Source organism: Dysidea avara, chromosome 1 (assembly GCF_963678975.1).
Source record: "Dysidea avara chromosome 1, odDysAvar1.4, whole genome shotgun sequence".
NCBI classification, from domain to species: domain Eukaryota; kingdom Metazoa; phylum Porifera; class Demospongiae; order Dictyoceratida; family Dysideidae; genus Dysidea; species Dysidea avara.
The window spans coordinates 3,122,951-3,141,801 of NC_089272.1; the positions used below are offsets into that span (position 1 = coordinate 3,122,951).

At 37.1% G+C, this 18,851-nt stretch overlaps 2 protein-coding genes and 1 long non-coding RNA gene across 5 annotated transcripts in view; 1 reads left to right on the plus strand and 2 right to left on the minus strand.

The window, feature by feature from the left end:
• LOC136253261 (protein Aster-A-like) overlaps positions 1-10,495 on the minus strand; it is a 64,317-nt gene extending 53,822 nt beyond the window's left edge. Inside the window, exon 1 of the mRNA XM_066045907.1 lies at positions 10,442-10,495. Within this exon, the coding sequence (XP_065901979.1) occupies position 10,442 (1 nt within the window). The 5' untranslated portion in view covers positions 10,443-10,495. The remainder of the gene's footprint in view (positions 1-10,441) is intronic.
• Positions 62-10,280, plus strand: LOC136253290 (uncharacterized). Of its 2 annotated transcripts, XM_066045939.1 has the most exons (18): positions 62-107; positions 944-1,085; positions 1,137-1,256; positions 1,313-2,053; positions 2,146-2,265; positions 2,355-2,430; positions 2,991-3,187; positions 3,847-3,913; positions 4,053-4,269; positions 4,441-4,644; positions 4,714-4,867; positions 7,399-7,666; positions 7,718-7,783; positions 7,839-7,957; positions 8,015-8,123; positions 8,648-8,729; positions 8,779-8,814; positions 9,537-10,280. In XM_066045939.1, exons 5-16 carry the CDS (start codon positions 2,253-2,255, stop codon positions 8,715-8,717), a joined length of 1,560 nt encoding a protein of 519 aa, XP_065902011.1. In that variant the 5' UTR covers positions 62-107; positions 944-1,085; positions 1,137-1,256; positions 1,313-2,053; positions 2,146-2,252; the 3' UTR covers positions 8,718-8,729; positions 8,779-8,814; positions 9,537-10,280. The 2 variants fall into 2 exon arrangements, with proteins under 2 accessions (XP_065902011.1, XP_065902004.1); XM_066045932.1 differs by lacking the exons at positions 62-107; positions 944-1,085; positions 1,137-1,256; positions 1,313-2,053; positions 2,146-2,265 and having other exon boundaries at positions 2,335-2,430.
• On the minus strand, positions 4,550-10,410 carry LOC136253326 (uncharacterized). Of its 2 annotated transcripts, XR_010700081.1 has the most exons (4): positions 10,320-10,410; positions 6,726-6,807; positions 6,429-6,663; positions 4,550-4,846 (listed from the first exon to the last, which is right to left on the minus strand). It is a non-coding gene; the product is annotated as an uncharacterized lncRNA (long non-coding RNA). The 2 variants fall into 2 exon arrangements; XR_010700080.1 differs by having other exon boundaries at positions 6,429-6,807.
• Positions 10,496-18,851: the final 8,356 nt, after the last annotated feature.

Here is an 18,851-nt window from a genome sequence, read left to right on the forward strand (position 1 = left end):
TAATCGCGCGCCTCGATTAATAGCTGTTCTTGCACGTGACAAACTGCTGCGCCGGCCGTGACTGAGCGCGAAAACATGAACGAGGATCATCTGATCACTCTCTCGAGGTTAATTGTATGTTGTGCTGTATCTGTAAACATTTCTGGTTTTCCTCTACATACATTTTTAGATAGCTCAGTGCATGGTCATAATGATGGCATTAGTATACGTTGGCGATTCTAGGTTTCTAGGCAACTTGGGGGTAGGGGGGGGGGAGGGAATATCACATCTACAACACAATGAGTTATGTTAGTTATATTTCATGCTTTGTTATACTATACCACTTGGCTAGTGTAGGTATAAAAGGCACAGGTAAGGATTAGGAGTAAAATTACAAGGTTAAATAATTAACCATAGATACTATCTAGATATATTATCTATAGTCACTTTTAAACTGATTTGAAATTGTGGATGGGATGACATCTTCAGGTAGTGCATTCCGTATCTTAATAACTGTGTAAGCAGGGATTGGCTACACTGTGCTATATGCTATATATATATATATATATATATATATATATATATATATATATATATATATTACGCCAGATAATATACCTACTATATTATCTATGTTAGAACTTATTCACCAGTACAATACATCTTCTCCAGCACTTTTATTTCAACAGACTTCCACATTAGTGGAATGCTCTTCCACTTTTGGATTTGTTGGTGTTTGAGAGCAAAACTTTCAACATTTTTGGTCAAATTTTCTTAAACACTTTGATGAACAAAACCATTTATCATGTTACTCTTTAACCCCACACCTCAGCTGTACCAGCATACCAGCTGCAGTACATAATCATTTTCTTTTTGTAATTGTGTATTTATGTATAATTATACTGTAACTGCAGCAAAATCTTTAATAAATAAAATACTACCAACAACTCATGTGTTAATTCAGGTGGTGGACATTACAGCTGATGTGCTTGACCAGCAATGTATTGTTAAACAAGGGCGGTTCATTTGTGAATTCTGTGGTGCACATTTTTATCATGCCACTGCACTGGTTACACACTGTGAGAAGGAGCACGGCAAAGCTCTGCGTACGTATATACATGCATAAGTACTAACGCATGCATGTGGTAATTGTGCAGGAATTGAACAAAAATCATTTTCAAATTTGCTTTCATTTATGTCATGGAAAGAGGAGGAAGAGAAGTTGACATATGCATACTTTGCTAAACCTAATGGTGAATAAGTAGTCAACAACAATGGTAGGTATAGCATAAAACAAATGAAGATATTAGATTACTGCATAAATGTTCTACAGGAAGCGGTCGAACTATGATGTATACATGTTGCAGAGATGGCAACAGACGGGGACATTCAGGGCCTAATAAGACAGGCAAAACACGAAAGGCATGCCCTAGTCGTAAACTGGATAATTGCTGCATAGCAAGAATGATAGTGACGGAATGTCTTGCTGAAGGGACAGTGGAAGTGAAGTATATTTCTACCCACACTAACCATACTGTAGAACACAGTGAATTTAAACATTTACCATTTCCAAAATCAGTCAAGGAAGACATATGCCAACAGTTTGCTGCTGGTATATCTTTAGAAAGAATCATGGACAGTAAGTAGCCATACTACGTATAATGTGTCTTAAAATATGACAAGACAGTAGTTTGTCACATGACAGGATTGCAGGTTTGAAAAAGTACATTAGAGGTGTTTTACGAAATTTTCACAGGAATATATGTCGTAAACTAAATGATTTTAGTTGCCATCGTCACAATGAAGATGCCATATCTGTCCAACGGATAGTAGAAGAACTTAGGCTTGAGAATCAATCACCTGTTTTGTTCTACAAAGCACAAGGTCAAAGGGATCCAGAACATCCTAACTTAGCAGAAGACACCTTTCTACTTATCCTCATGACCAGTTTTCAAGCAGGACTGCTTGAAATGTTCAGCAGTAAGATATATAGTGTGTTTGGATTCTACCCACAAGACCAACCAGTATCGCTTTAAGCTGATAACTGTAGCTGTTCCTGATGAGTACCACACTGGTATGTAGCTACAGCTGTTAATGAATGTATTCAAATGTTTTAGTAATTCAATTACTGTTATTACACTATGTAAACATAATTAACTAATTTAGGACAACCTGTAGCTTGGGTTATTGCAGATAAGGAAGATACAGACACTTTGGAAGTTTTATGGAAATCTATTAAGATTCGCTGTCCCAATGCAGTTATAAACAATTTAATGACAGATGATGGTACGTATAATATGCACTTTTTATAATAATGAGGCTCACAAGGAAAATAACCATAATATTATAATTTACATTAATGCAATATTTTACAGATTCAGCTGGAGCTAATGCTTGCTTATGTATTTATCCTAGTGTACGCCATCTGCTTTGTCGATGGCATTTTGACAGGTAATGTGTTACACTCAACATACTCATTAGTGCTGCCACGAGATATCGATATAACAAGGTGCTGATATAGTCAATCAGTTATATCGAAGTATCATGATATAGTATAACAGTAAATAATGGAAGATTTATTTACTCTTGGTATAATGATGTGGGGGAGGCCAGACATAATGGTATTTGGCATTTCATTAAGTTATGTGTTGATGGCTTAGAGGTAGATACATGCCAACCCCAAAGTAAAGTGTGAGGTTATAAGGTTTGTATGAATACCAGCCACTTTTCTCAACTGTATAGCAGTAGTAAAAGTAAAATCCATTTAAAACCTGGTAAACATGAGTAGCTTTACTTGTGGTATACATCCACCTTAAATATTAGCTTACAATGAGGAATATGTACATGTTTGCCTTGCAAATGTTGCAGTTAGTTCTATATCGTGATATAAACCTTGGTGATATATGATATAGAGTTTGTCTATATCTTGGCAGCACTAATACTCATATACAGTAACACTTAATATATAATAGTACAAATACTAACAATAACATGTTTCTGCTAAATCACAGGGCATGGCAAAGGAAATTATACCATCTGGTTCGTAAAGAGGAACATCGAGCTGAAATGTATGCATGTTTGTGGATGCTTATTGCAGAGCAAGACATCAACAAATTTCTTGAATTGCAATGTCTTTTTGTATCTTATTGGGAAGAAAAAGAGCACCAGTTTTTGACATACTATCTAAAGGAGTATAGCAACAGAACAGGTATTCATATACGTATGGGTATGGAAGCGACATACATACTGCATACACATACATAATTTGTGGTAGGAATTAACGTACGTACGTACGTACATGCATACTAGAGCTGAAACAGATATATATAGTACGTATATACGGATAATGATTTATCATCCAGATAGTAATTTGATGCCATCAGAATAGTTTATAATAATCTGAAGCAATTTTATGCTAACTTTTTCTTGATACATGTAGCTTCCACAATTAAATGTTACTATAAACTTAATTAATTTTCATTTCAGAGTTGTGTTTATTTCTATCCTATTGTATAGTACTATTAAAACAAGCATATTCACATAATAGCAAGTAATGATATCACTATCCGTAGTATATCCACAAAACTTTTGTTCAGGATATTCAGATTGTGAAAAAACTGCTATCTATTTCAGCCCCAATACATACATACTATATCTTACCTGTGTACGTACATATATACATACAATTTCTGCATCTTTTCAAACATACTTAGTATAACATCTTTAAACAGGTTATAGGACCAGGTGTCCTACAGACCTTCAGCACTTGTGCTGTAAAGCCTTAATAAATAAACACAGACATACATATGTACGTACATATACACAAACAATAACATTGATGTGCATAATGTGTATACACATCTACAGAGAAGTGGGCAATGTGTCATCGAGTCTTTGACCACCAAGATGTAGACACTAACATGCTAGTTGAGAGGTACATGCAAATAGTGTGTGTGTGTGTGCACGTTTTATGTAGTGTACATGTGTGCGACTGGTGTGTACTGTATATGTAGTGTGTGTTGATGCATACATGCAATTGTTAGCATAAGTACACTTGCACATCTTCTTTACAGTTTCCACAGTAAACTCAAGACTAATCCACGCTATCTTAATCACCATGTCAACAGACGGTGTGATGACCTTGTGGAAGTTCTATTAAAATTTGAAGTGGACCAGTTTTACGACAGGATGAGGAAGGAAGTTATGCTGACACCACAGCATGCATCCACCAAAGTAGATGGTGAAGAGAGACACACCCAGGGAGAAGCAATACCAGATGTATCCATAAAGGTCAGTTATTGTAAAGCTAGAATTCCAAAAATCAGGTGAGAAAACCCTTCAGTATTGAAAGTGTACAACCCAAGAGTCTATCTACATTAAATACCATCAAGCACACAAGTTTTAATACTGCACATATCATATCACTGTATGAAGAATTTAGCATGTGAATGAATTTTACAGATGATTTCTGAAGCTATGTTTCAAGTGGAATCCAGTGAAAAGGACAAATTTTACAATGTGCATATACTGTCAAACAGCTGTGCACAACAACCCAACTGTGTACCACACTGTCAAGATCCGACATGCTTATATCTCTGCTGTTATATGATGAAGTGCACATGTATTGATTACACACAAGGACACTTGTGTAAACATGTTCACAAGGTACAATCTCTGTAGAAACTACATACATATGCATATGCATGTACTCCCATGCATTTAAACATACTTTAGGTCAATACATTGTTAAAGCATTCAAGCACAGCTGTGGATGACGACATGGACTGCAATCCGTATCCAACAGATAATTCCTGTTTATCAGATCTAGATCAAGTAGATTCCACTGTAAAAGAGACCATCAATCGGCCTGTAAAGAGACCATCATCAGGTATATAGCCATACTACATACATATATTTGCTGTGTGCTGTTGTGGGGGTGAGGGTTTAAGAGCACACTAATAATCCTCTTGACCACGAATTTGATACATGTACACATGATATTTGAATACCACTGGCCATCAATAAGCAAGCGAGGTACGACACGTGCTAAGCGTTATCAATAGAATGTGTTGATTTTTGACCTTTAAACTGATACTTTATGATACCTTGAATACAATTTAATGTTCTCCATTGTTGCTGTTTGCCTTTCATTTAATGCAGTAAGTTCTTCACAGGGTTCAGTGGGGGTGCTCAACACATTAAATGAAAGCTTTCATTGAAACCCTAGCATTTTAATCGCTCTATACAAATGTGTTCACATGAGTGTCCTTTGACCTATACATTTTGCACAAAATGGAGATGTGCACATGTACAACAAAGGCAAAGGCTCTAGAGTTTTAATGATACAGTAAGTGGGTGTATCAATATTGCCTCCATATAGTATCAAACTGCATACAAGTGATTCCACTTACACGTGACTGCACCAGTTTATTAAAGTATTCAGTAACTCAAGTTGGGAGAACTGTGGTGGAACAAAGCTGAAGTAAACAGTAAAATAGGGTACGTCAGTCCACAGTATAGCTAGGTATTATTGTTGCTATCAAAGCCACATTTCCAATGAAATACAGCTGGTATACACTTCCTGGCTAAGTTTTGTGTATGTATGTAGCTTTTAGAATTGGTTGTTTATTCGGATTGGTTGTTACTAATTAGCTACTATTAAAACAAGTTCAACCTCCCTGTAAAGGACACCTCCATATAAAGGATGACTCAATATAAAGGAAAAGCAAGTACTGTCCCAAGTGTCCAATATTTAAAGGTTCCAATGTATACACATTATCACTTTAGCACCGACCTATAATATACACAGTACATATCTTCTACCACAGATACTATACTAATAACATAAAATCGGAAGCTCTGTTTAGCATGCCGGCACTCCTCATTGTTCCAGGAGCTATTAATTTGACAGTTGCATCAGGTACAATAATTACACTGCTAACTCAGTCTATCATCACAACACAGAAACTGGCATATATTTCAGCGGCTGTACATTTGCCCAAATAAAGCCAACTTCTACACTGAGATCTACACTGAAGTCAGTGGCGATTCTAGACCTGACCTACAGGGGGGGGCCAAGTAGGGAACAGCATAACTATTGTAGTTTGGCTGTAGTATAAAGCAGAATTTCAAAGGGGTCTGGGGGTTGCAATTACAGCCTAAAATTTATACTAATAACATGTAAAAATAACAATGCCAATCTGTACTGCAATTTTTCCCCAAGATTTTAAAGTTATTAATTATTCACACTTGATTATCACTTATAAAGCTCTGGAGAAGGTGTTAAGCTTACCAAAGTATGGCACAAGCCTTTTGGAATTGCCTTGACTTTAAACACAATGCAACCTGCATGTCTTCAAATACTTGGCAAAACTTACACACTATGGTTTTGTTGTGTTGTCCAATTTATAAAACAATTTGGGTTAACTTGTGTAGAAACACTCACTTACCTTGGCTCTTCACAACCCTTAGCGAAGCTAGCATCTAAATTATCAGACTTATATAGCCCTTCACCAACTAAGAGAAAATACAAGGAGTGCTTATTTGGAGTACATAATACAGTTAAAACTTCCCTTAACGGTCACCTGAGTTGGGCAGTCACCTCAGCATTACGGCCATGTGACAATGGTCTCAACCGATTTCCAATCAGTTTGTACAGAATTAGTTTGACTTAAGCGGTCACTTCTGTAACATGTATAACAGCCAGCTTTAGCAGTCCCAAACAGCACTTCGCTATAGAAAAATACCTCTGACAAAATGGCCAGCTATAGCCTACAGCCATTAAGGTGGGTAAACTAGCTGCACTGCTCCATACTTCTGTACTCACTTCTGTAACACAAAGACAGGTCATATACTCACAGTATAGATAAGCTCATAGCCACTCCATTCTTAGCACAATTCTAATTAAAGCCCACCCTATTATTTTGATTCTGGATTTCTAACTGTGTAGTTATCAGTTCACCATCTTTACAATCTAAAAGGTTGAATTCTATAGTATAAACCATCTTCACCCCAAGGAAGTCTAGTCGGCTCAATCAGCTGATAGCTAGCTAACGCACTGTCTCCACCGACTGGCACTGCCTACAGTAGCTTCTGGCTCTTATCTGCTTTGTAGTCTGTCAGTTACGTAAGTGGTGTACTGAAGTGTAGCAAAATGCATGCATGTGTAACTAAACCTGACTAAATAACTGGAACCTTTGTATAAAGGCCAAACCTTGGTTGTGGCCTATAGTTGCTTTATGGAGAATGCTGAGTTAGGCAGCCACCTCTCTACAAAGGCCAAATATTTCTGGCCCGAAGGTGATCGCTTTAGACAGCTTCCACTGTATATTGAATCCAAGCATCCAATCCCATGTTATTTGTACAGTATCTATGGTTTTATGTATTCATTCATTCAAGTTGCATTGGCAATAAATTTAGATACTGCAGGGAAAAAAAGAGAAATACTACACTATGTTGATGAGATCACTTTTGCTGTAAACAACATAGAAGATACCAACGTGTTAGACAGGATGCTCTCCCTGTTAATGCAAGCCGCGAGTAGTAGTAAGGTTTGTACAAGAGAAGAGACAAGCCAGACTTTCACAATAAAGGACAAATTTGCACCAGCACAGAAAAATGAAACTCAGCTGCGATTCAAAAAGACTTGTGCAGATCCTGGGAGGAAGACTAAGGCATCAACTATGAGGTACGTAGAATAACACTATTTCATGCGATTATAGATATGACAAAATTACAGTTGTCCAACTAATGAACAAAAGTCAACATTGTTAGTCAACATGAAGAAATCGCAAGATAAAGGAAGGTAATTAAATAAGATATGTAATGCTAAATGATAAAAATATGAATACTGCATGCAGTGACGCTAAGACTCCACGCAGTGACACTAGGACTCCATGCAGTGACGCTAGAAAGGAAGCAACAGATAACTCAATTATTGTGGAAAGCTACCATAATAAGCCAAAGATAGCCATGCAGTGTAAGTATATCCAAGCATGCGTATAATAGCATTATTATAATACTAAGCATCTTACAGGTGAAAAGAAACGGAAACGCTGTGGTAGTTGTGAAGATCAGGCAAAAAAAAGCAAGCTTGTATACTCCGAAAATGCAGTGAATTGTGTCAATTACCACCACAACCACAGGTGACAATAATCAACCATAACTATGCACTATGCACAATACGTGACCACATTTTAGGAAATGACTAATTCCTCTCAAAATAATTCAGACCCCAGGCATCACTATGTGGCTAGCAATTTTTTTGCAAATAATTATACCTTAAACTGATCATGTCTGCATTGTGGAACCTCACATATACTAAAATTTGTAATAGCCACCACTGCATGCCCATGGAACAAATTTGTTACTAATAGTTGTTTCAAAATATGGCAATGCTATGGGGCTACAATTGAATATGCTGGTTAACTCTGCAAGGATGTCTGGCTGGTCCCTAAACATCCCTTAGCATGTAAATGATGTAAACTTGTGACACTTATAACACTTATGTATACAAAACATAGAACACTTGGCAAGGATAATACAGCACTCTGCTTCATCTCATACTGCATTTTTCCATACACACATGTGGCAGTGCTTTAACTGTACTTTAACATTATTTAAGTGTCCATGATATGTACTTAAAGTATCGCAACACATTTTTAAATAGGCCAGTACACAATGGAGCCACCTTCATCTGCCCTCTGTCACCAGTGACAAACCTACAACCAATGACTTGACTTCATCAACAGGTAAGATATACGAGGTAATTTGAATACTACTTGCTATGTATTTCTACAGAAGGTGTATGTACTTCGGATACAACATTCAAGAAAGGTAACCATGCATGGCGTATTTCATGTAAGGACAAGTCCAAACATGCAGCTATAATCCCATGCTATATATACGTACAAATATAGTATGACCTTTTCAGAATAGCATTATGTAACATAAAAACTTTAAAACTAGTTCCTTCAAGCAAAAGGCCTTAAAACTGTAAGCATTACAATTCACAATCAGACACAGTAGAGGACAAATATTAAGTCTATTGTGTGCATGTGTTGTATACATACTGTGGTATGCTAAAGCACCTGTGGGCCTGAAGTGCTTGTCTACATGCCAGGGAAACTCAAGCCCCGTTGCCTTAGCTATTATCGATAGTTGCGATTGTGTGTAAAGGAAAGTAGTAAGAAAGTCAGTCAATAGAAATTACACTAAAACAGTTTGTAGCAAGAAAGCACCGAAGGCTAGTTTGATTATACATAACCATTACTGCCATGGCACCATGAAGTCATTAGCATGTGAAGTCACTACTGCACGCGAGAATAGTTTCTAGTTAACATTTTACTCATAGGACAAAGTGTACCCTGTCTAGTACCTCTTAGATTTCAGTGCATGTTTGGACCCACAATGCTCATGTAAATAAACTGCCCATAATTTTACAAACTATGTATTTCCATTTATTATAGTCATAACAGTTTTATGTAAATGCTGTCTATAACTCTCTAATAGAAATCAAAACTGAATACCAATTAAAACTGTCACTATCTTAAACTTAGGTGAACAACACTACAGTGAGCCACCCATAGTCAAGTTATGTGACGAGCTTTTATCAGGACAAAAGCGGAGAGTAGTTAAAATGAAACAAGATGGAAACTGTTTTTACTCTGCATTGTCGTTTCAATTATTTGGTACACAAAATGAACATGGCTCTGTTAGACACGTGATAAACAAAATAGTATCCCGAAACAAAACCATCTTCAGGCCATTCTTTATATCAACATATCTAACATCAGAGCAGTTGAGGAGTTATGTGAGCAGAATTGGAAGTCAGGTGTATGGGCTACTCAAGTTGAGGTTATAGCCGCAGCCACAATATTTCTTGTCCCGATATACTTTATATCTCCATCCACTGAAGAGATGAAGTGGAACGTCATTCATCCACTGAACAATACATCAATTCGCTACCCAGATTTTCCTGATATGGACGTTGATGAGGGCAGCTTTCTACGACCATCACACTTTGAATTGTTGTACCACCAGAATTACCATTATGACGCAGTGATAGCAGTGGATACTGGGATGGTGAACACTGATGTTCCCATTTTAACTGGTGCAACAAGCACTGAACCAGTTTGCATAAGTGATTAACTTTTCTTGATATAAGCCCACACACACACACACACACACACACACACACACACATTGTGTCTGTATTAAAGATGGATTTTTTAATGTGTTAGTCTGGCATAAGTTTTGTAGCGAGTTTATTCTTTTAATGAACTAACAAATATCAGTTTATACTCAAGTAAAATACACCCATAGATAATGACCATACTTACCAGTCTACCTTGGACTCTGGAGGATTCATAAAACTGGAGTACTGTCTGGTGACCTCTGCTTGTGCGCAACGTGCCAATACTAATAGCTTGGGGCGCGCGAATCTCTGCGCTTAACGAGATCGTTTTCAAATCAACTGTTTTTATTTGCTCGTTTTAAATTTGCGAGTACGTGTACATGTTGCAAGATCACGTGAGGAGGGTCATATAGATAATAGGCACCCTATTATATGAAGACAAACTTGTATCTTAACAATGGGATTTACATTAATGCCGCTCTTCATTGGATGCACATGGCAACATGTCAATCATCATGTAGCTACCATGCAGAAACAGCTAGTTGTTGACATATTGGCTTTTAGTCAATGCACAATCATACAGTGCCAAGATAATGAATTATGTCAAAAGACTCTGAATATACTCACAGAGTAAAAACAAATTAGTGATGGTCACTATTAGCTAAATGCAGTGAAGGTTACTACTAACTTAACGTCTGTCACCGGTATTAATTTTAGTTGCCATCACTGCTTCTCCATTCATTGCCACGGGATGCTTTGCAGCTAGCACAAATATTTAGCTGTAAGTGAGGAGCCCATATAGGTGAAGCATACTCAAGTGTGGGACTAACAAAGGACTTGCAGTATTGATGGAACCTTAGTGATGAAAAGATGTACTAATAAGGCATGTGAGGCTGGGTAACATGTGGCCACAAATATGGCCAAACAAGGAACAAATTAAAACTATAGAAACTCTATTATATAAACTCTTAGCTGCTGGTTAGGCTGATAACATAATCACAGCCAGAAATAGAGACATATATGTTTTGGTTCATGTAACCAATTTGTATGCATGATAATTTTTTAAAATAATAATATTCATTTTGTTTATATATAGCTACACTGCTCACCATTATGTAAACACACACACACACACCACACACCCCTCCCACGCACAATGTGACACATACACACACTGTGACATACACACACATTGTGACATACACACACTGTGACACACACACACACACACACACACACACACACACACACACACACACACACACACACACACACACACACACACACACACACACACACACACACACACACACACATGCATGCATGCATGCATGCATGCACACACACACGCACACTTAAGGATGTTTTGGTAGGTAGCATTATTTTCTAATGGACGATAAGAGTTATAGCATTTATGACAAAACAGTTACTTTTACCTTTGTGTACAGTAATAATACTCGCTATCTTTCTGCAATTAGAGGAAAATTTCCAATGGATCAGAGGCTGTCCAAGTGTTGAAATTTCGATGGTCTCATAATAAGTGGAGATGTTCAACTAATGATATTCTTCCAGCTTTTGATTGCTTTCTGTTTCATGCTGATTGCAAAATGATGGGCTGAGTCAAATATACTCAAAATTTGCCCAAAACGCTTTCAGGAAATTCCCAAAATTTTCACCCATTATGCTCTGACAACATTCCTATTATGCTTACATTATGCTCTTAAGTTAGTAACATTTGATACAATTATCTTGGACCATTTTAAATAGTGAATGCTCTATTAGAGTATTTCACTATAAAGCTACTGCATGTTCTATTAGAGAGTACCATTCTAAGGAGTTACATACAATGCATTTGAGTATTCTTTGCAGTTACAGTTTCCACTGACTGCTTTATTAGGGAGTATTGATCTATTTTTGTGAAATTAAGCTCCATACTTTGAAATATCTACTTATTAAAAATATGCCAGTATTGTGCTGGTATAGCAGCACTCCAGCCTATTATGCCGTTTTATTATGCTAGCATATTTGACGCAGGCCTAGATATAATGGACATGTGAATAGCAGCTCAATGTACATATACGTGCAAGTTTCAACAACTATAGGCAATTATAAACTTATCAGAATGTAAGGTGGGATGGTAGCTTGAGGTGCTTCACAGGCATGGTTGTTATGTAAATCAGCAAACACATAAACAAAATTAATGGACATTATTCTGTCACAATCATGCAGTAAAAAAAATTAATGAGCAACACAGAGCACCTGATTATGACAATAAGCGTAACGTTGCGGAATCATTGAAACAGCTAGGGAGCCATTCGAGATATGAGCTGTTGTAACTTGTAGGTTGTGTGGAATCACATAATAAGTACTTTGTTTGATCTCCTTCAAAGGTTGACAGCAGTGGGTAGGGTATCAGAGGCAGCTCAAAGTGTATTGATAGTTGACCCGGCCAGGGTAAAATCCTGCCAGAAATCTATTCTGTGCAGGTCTTGCAGGAGCTTTCTTTCCAGTTCAGCAGAATTACCAAACTTGGATTAGACAGAAAGTATCTGCAAGTGATCTTTTCATTGAGACTTGATGCAATCTGTCATTAGCTGTAGATACAGGGATCGAGCCATAATGGCAGCATTATCAGATGGTAGGACAGATAGCTGCTTCTGGGAATTAGTTAAGATGGAGTATTAATTTGCAAAGTAGCATCCCCAAGATGTAGCTGCATGCAGATATAGCTCCTGAAGCCAGGGTCAGAAAGTAGCACTAACTTTGGACAACAGAATGAGTTTTGCTCCCCTGAATACATGAGAAATACACATGATTACAACATTTTTTTACAGCTTCTACATAATTCATGCTAGTGCTCACATGAAGTGTAATCAAGAGGTATGTGTACCGTACATTCAAAGAGATGGATAGACCGTCTAGTATAAATCTACCCCAACATTGTTATACAATAAATCCTCAGTTTTCCAATTGTCATTTAACTATACCCTTGAAATTGACTGTTCTATTAGAGTATTTTTGAGACATGGTGTATGTTCTATTAGAGTATTATGTATAACATAATATTGCCTTCAGTACAAAAAAGATCATTTATCTGAACACGTTTACCATTGCCTGCCTACACAGTGGGGTTTGGATAACTGAGGGTCCACTGCTTATACAAAATAAGACTTAGTGTAGAACATAATATCACGAGCACGCTGGAAATTAAGGAGAGCGTTTACTAGTATTATGGCTTGTAGCTACACACACTGCATCAATTATCAAATTGATGCCCACACTGGTGATAAGAAACTGTTCATCTTAAATTAATTGATGCCTTTGCACTCTAATGAGCAATGATGTATTGATTCTTACGTCATTCTGCCACTGACGTCCTGATCCAACAGTGCACTTTCATTTTCGTATCAACAAACTGAAAGACATAGATACAAGTAATGGTTTTTGACTACAAGTAGTGTTGCAGTTATAAGAACTCTTTTAATGATACCATGCCATTATGGGTATAAAGAATCATATGTTAAGAGATGTTTTTATGTACAAAGGCTACATTATACTCGCACCCATATAATTATAGCAACTGTTTCATGTAGTTAGCTTGATCCCAGAGAACAAAATCAAAATATTAATAATGTAGCTGTATGTAAATCTACTTAAAATTGGTTAACCATTGCTGTAAGCTTCATAATTGCTTCTGGAGTCTAATTGGGATATTATTCATAGATTGAAAAGCTTGTGAATAATGGTCAGATATTTACTACAGGTCTGTATGGTTTTAATTGCAAAGATAATATAGTGTTGAGGGGATGCCACCAGGTGAAGAATCATGACAATATTTTATGGAATGTTTTGACTGCATGTACACTTTCTATTTTAGTTTCAGCCTCAAGTATTCCTTTAATTCTTATATAACTCAGCCTCACATGTTGTAGGCATAACAACCTTTTGAAGGGTGATACAATACATTGTATATAGAATGACCATCGTGTTTATGCGGCATTCAAATTCAGTTATGATGCATAAAAGAATTTTATTACTACATGCACCCCAAAGATTTTAACATGTGATAACATATTGAAATGTCCAACTTTGCACTGACTTACTATATATAGCAGGGCTTTCAACTTTGATAGAGAAATTGTAACCTACTGATGCTATATTCCCAAAATCATATGGACATAACTGGAAAGGACTAGTTTGATTGAAAAGATCAACAGAACCCAACAAGTGGAGGAACAATATCACAAGTGAATCGTTTTTTGTGTTGTCTGTGTGCTTCAAGGTTTTCAGCTCCATCTTGGGACCTTTCCTTTTATCAGTGAGATAATAGCTATGTATTGTATTGTATTTTTTACTGCACAAAAAAAATCCATAATATTTATGGAGAATATAACTATATAGTATACTGGGATCATACATTATAATTACTAAAATTAATATGTTGCTTAAAATATATCCTAGGGTTACAAATGGTTTTGACTTGATACATAAAATAATTACATGAAGTACCATGGAAGGCAGAAGCAGTAGTCTGGAAAATCATTCCACCAGTGTGCAGTGACTGCAGTGATGTTAACATAACAATTTCTGGGCAGCTGATAGTCTATAGTATTGTGGCTGTATGTCTACAACTTGGTATGATAATGATGCATGGTTAGAATCGAACACTATTACCAGAAAAGTGTAATGGTATGAATGATGTATCTGCTGCATGCTTGGAGACCATGCAGAGATGGAATCAACAACCAGTAAAATTTGTGACAATAATAAGTCACATGGTCAAACTTTTTGAGTACAGATCCAAAGTATGTACGTCCCTACACAAAAATAGTGGGTATTGTGGCAGACATTAGTAGTGACGTTCACTACATTTAATAGTGACCTTCACTATACTTTGTTTTTACTGTGAAGGGTATAAGTATACTTTAATATACTGTACAATACTGAATACATACCTAGTTAATAAGACTTAACACTTCTAAATTTACCCATTATCCATGAGACAACTTTTCTTCCAATGAGATATATACTCATCTGCTGTTATATAGCATGCACCATAATCTTAAGGGTTGGTATGATACAGTCTGAACACATCATCAACATTACAAAGCCAATCCCAACACAAGGTTGAGCTTAAAGTGGAGTAAACCACTTGTGCTTTACTATAATATACAACATCCCATCATATAAACTTTTAGCCTTGTGGTCACTAGCTTGTAATGTTGCCCAGCTGCAATACCTTATGAACAGTCTGAGTTGGCTGTCTCTAATAGAACAAAAATGAAGCAAAATTGATTAGTTTGACTTCTTAACAACTATCTATACCCATGTCCCATGCACACAGTCACCAACAACACTAGCTATTCTACACATGTAGTTATTAAAGTATGAGGTGAGCATGTAGTTACCTGTAACTATATTAATCAACAGCTATGTAGAGGGACAACATAATAAGAATTCTTTGCTTCCTGTCACCTTAAGAGCAATCTGGTAGTGATACAGGTGGTTATTATTATTAATAAAATTTCAGTATTTTGGTGAGCCTTCAAAATGACAATACGTGAACAGCTAACTAGTTTCAAACAATGCAGACTACCAACAATAGATGTTTCAAAGGAGTAAACTTTTCATGAATTAAGTAATAAACAAACACTTTGTATAGAGGCTTGGGTTTGAATATATAAAATACCCCCAAAATTTAATAAATTATTAGAGAGACTGACTGCTCTATTAGAGTATTTTGATCTTCACAGAGACATTTTTCGTATTTTAAATGTATAATAAATACCAATGTGGTTGGTAAAGTAGTATGTAGGTAAGTGATGAGAAACAAGGAATTAATAAATGCTGACCTTAATATATAATAATATCATTAGCTATTTCTACATATGACTATTATTGCTCTTCGTTTGTGGCTTGGCATTCCTTTGCTCTCTTCATCAGCTCTCTGTACTTGCTGGACCAGTTTGGTAGCCATATGTTCTGGGTTGTTTTAATGGCCCCTTGCATATCCAGTGTCATAATGCTCTCGTTTCTGTACTTGAGTACAAAAATACTGTATGTACAGAACTTTCAGAGAACTGCATGCAAATTTTGCCTCCCCAAATTCTCAGGCTATAGCTAGCTAGTAGTTTTTAGTCACTGATCAGTTCATTTGCTTCCTTGGCACTTTCAGTGACCCTGTGGTAGCATGCATGATTCTACTCTGCTAATATTCTCATGTCCTCTGAGACCTTAGCAGTTTAGTTAGCCATAGCTATAAGAAGAGCAATTTTATCTAGTTACTGTAGACTACAAGCTAGTAAAAACAAACTACTTGGGCTACAGCAACACATGCACTAACTTTGATGATAAAACTACACTTCCTTAGCAGAAATAAATTAATAGTGACCTTCACTATAGTGAAGGTCACTATTAATTTATTTCTGCCACAATATCCACTATTTTTTACTACTTTTGTAGTTACCTTCACTACTCTTTTGTAGTCACCACCATCACTACACAAAAATAGTGAGTATTGTGGCAGACATTAGTAGTGACCTTCACTATAGTTTGTTTTTACTGTGCAGTATATATACACTGTTAAAAATGAAGAGTAACCACCACTCCAGAGAGTTCCCAGTGTAGGGAGGATTTAACACCCCTGGAGGGTAACCGACACTCTGAAAAGAATAACCATTACTCTGAAGAGTACCACCTTCAGAGCATGTGTTACTCCTTTAGAGTAATGGTTACTCTCCAGGGGTGTTAAATCCTCCCTACACTGGGAACTTAGACTGGCTAAATTTGGAATATCATACCAGTTAATTTAGGCTAGGAGTTATGCTTATCATATATGACTGTTGTATGTGTATGTGCATGTATGCAGCCATACACTTGGGGAGTAGACCAAAGAGTGAGGAGGCCAGGCCATGCAGCTGTAAGTTGGGCCAAAAAAAAAGTAACTGCCAGCTGACAACAGTTGCCCTCGCAGTTGCCCTATAGCTATCTCCTTATTTATAACTACACATACGTAGCTAAGTAGCTTGCTACACTGCTTCTCTGAATACTGTGACTGCTCTGTTAGCGGTATCTCGATCTTTTTTTGTAAACATTGTCCCATAGAAGTGTGTGTGGGGGGGGGGGGGGGGGGATGCCCCCAGTCTCCACCGCCTATGCATACACTGCAATCAAAGTCTATTGGTTAGCTGTACCAGGCTAAATGTCACCATCATGCAGAGCATCACTATATATCGCTATATATGCTACAAGGACACTCAGTCTCACCTCTCTTGGTCCACCTCCAGGCTGAGGTCTCACCATGATGCAGGGGCTAAAAAAAGGGGCTAGTTGTGGCCAAAAAGCTAGTTGTAAATGACTTTTGGCTAGTTGTAAATAGTGATTTGGCTAGTTGTAAAAGTCATACTAAATAGCAATCTGCACCACAGAAAAGAGTAAAGTCAAAAATTACATACATTTGCTGTACATGTTTACAGGGATTTGACTAAAAGTACCTCAAGATCCAGTCTTGAGATTGCCATTTTCAAAAATTTTCCACTTGTCCACTAAAATTGTAACTAGTTAATATAGTTATGGTCATTTTCACAGTACACTATTGATATAAAAATAATTCTTATAAAACAATAGTTTGATCTGAAGACTTGGCTTGTACATCACTGTAAGTTTGTTTGCTATTTCCTAGTTCCAGGTCTCAGTCACTTATCTCAAATTGCTTCCAGATTCAATCTTGCCACAATTATGTTTCAACTAGGTAGCTAAATATGCTCCCACACTCACCTGAAATCCCTTCAATCATTCCCTTCACTGACATTTTTCTACACAACAATTGTGACAATATAGAATACAAAATATGCAATTCAAACACAAAGAAATTTTTGTTCATATGTACTACTCCCCCCCATCTCAGATTTGGGCTAGTTGTAAAAAATAGTTTTTTAGCCACTGCCATGATGATTCCTCCACGCGCACGAAAATGGCTTGACATAACACTGGAAATTGTGACGCAGTACAGCAGTAAGAACAATAGCATTCCTTCCTTGCTTGCCATGGCACTTTTCGCTTCTTTACAAATTCTGATGCCGTAATTCGGTGCTCGCGGCAACATGCAGCGACTGATGCCGTTTGCATAACTTTTATACAGCCAGAGAGGAAGCCGACCGCAGTGCAGAGTGCATGTGGGAAGCCACACATGTATAGCGCGAGTGCACATGTGACTAGTGCAGTTGATCTAAGGTAAAATTAAATTTCCCCAAAGGTTGCCACACAACAAGCCACAAACAGACAAAACGAATACCGCGTAGCTAAGTGGACAGAAGGAACAGTAAATCCCACACTCCACCAAGCCCACACTGATCATGGAACGTAAGAAAACGACACAGATCAGAGCGACCTTGAATGTCAGCCTTCGATCAGACCATTTTCACCAGGTGAGTAAATTGCAAATTTTTAACTGAAGTACAAGTTGCCATGGTACCACATATAATTCTCAGAAACTCACATGTTGTGGTTACTCTTCATTTTAACAGTGTAGTTATGCATGTGCGTAAAATCACGAGGGTGAATTGCAGCAACTGCGCCAGTCTGCATGGTGCTGGCATCCAGCAAGGTAATTAATTACAGTGCATTATTAATGTAGAGTTAGCCGGGAATGGTGAGCACAGAACATGTGAGTTTCTGAGAATTATATGTGGTACCATGGCAACTTGTACTTTAGTTAAAAATTTGCGATTTACTCACC

What these genes read in the sequence shown, in the direction of transcription:
- LOC136253290 (XM_066045932.1), top strand. Translation starts at nt 2,339, where the DNA reads ATGCAATATTTTACAGATTCAGCTGGAGCTAATGCTTGCTTATGTATT. An exon ending in TACCAGATGTATCCATAAAG is followed by an intron (nt 4,270 to 4,440) that starts GTCAGTTATTGT and finishes TGAATTTTACAG; the next exon opens with ATGATTTCTGAAGCTATGTT. An exon ending in AAATCGCAAGATAAAGGAAG is followed by an intron (nt 7,784 to 7,838) that starts GTAATTAAATAA and finishes TACTGCATGCAG; the next exon opens with TGACGCTAAGACTCCACGCA.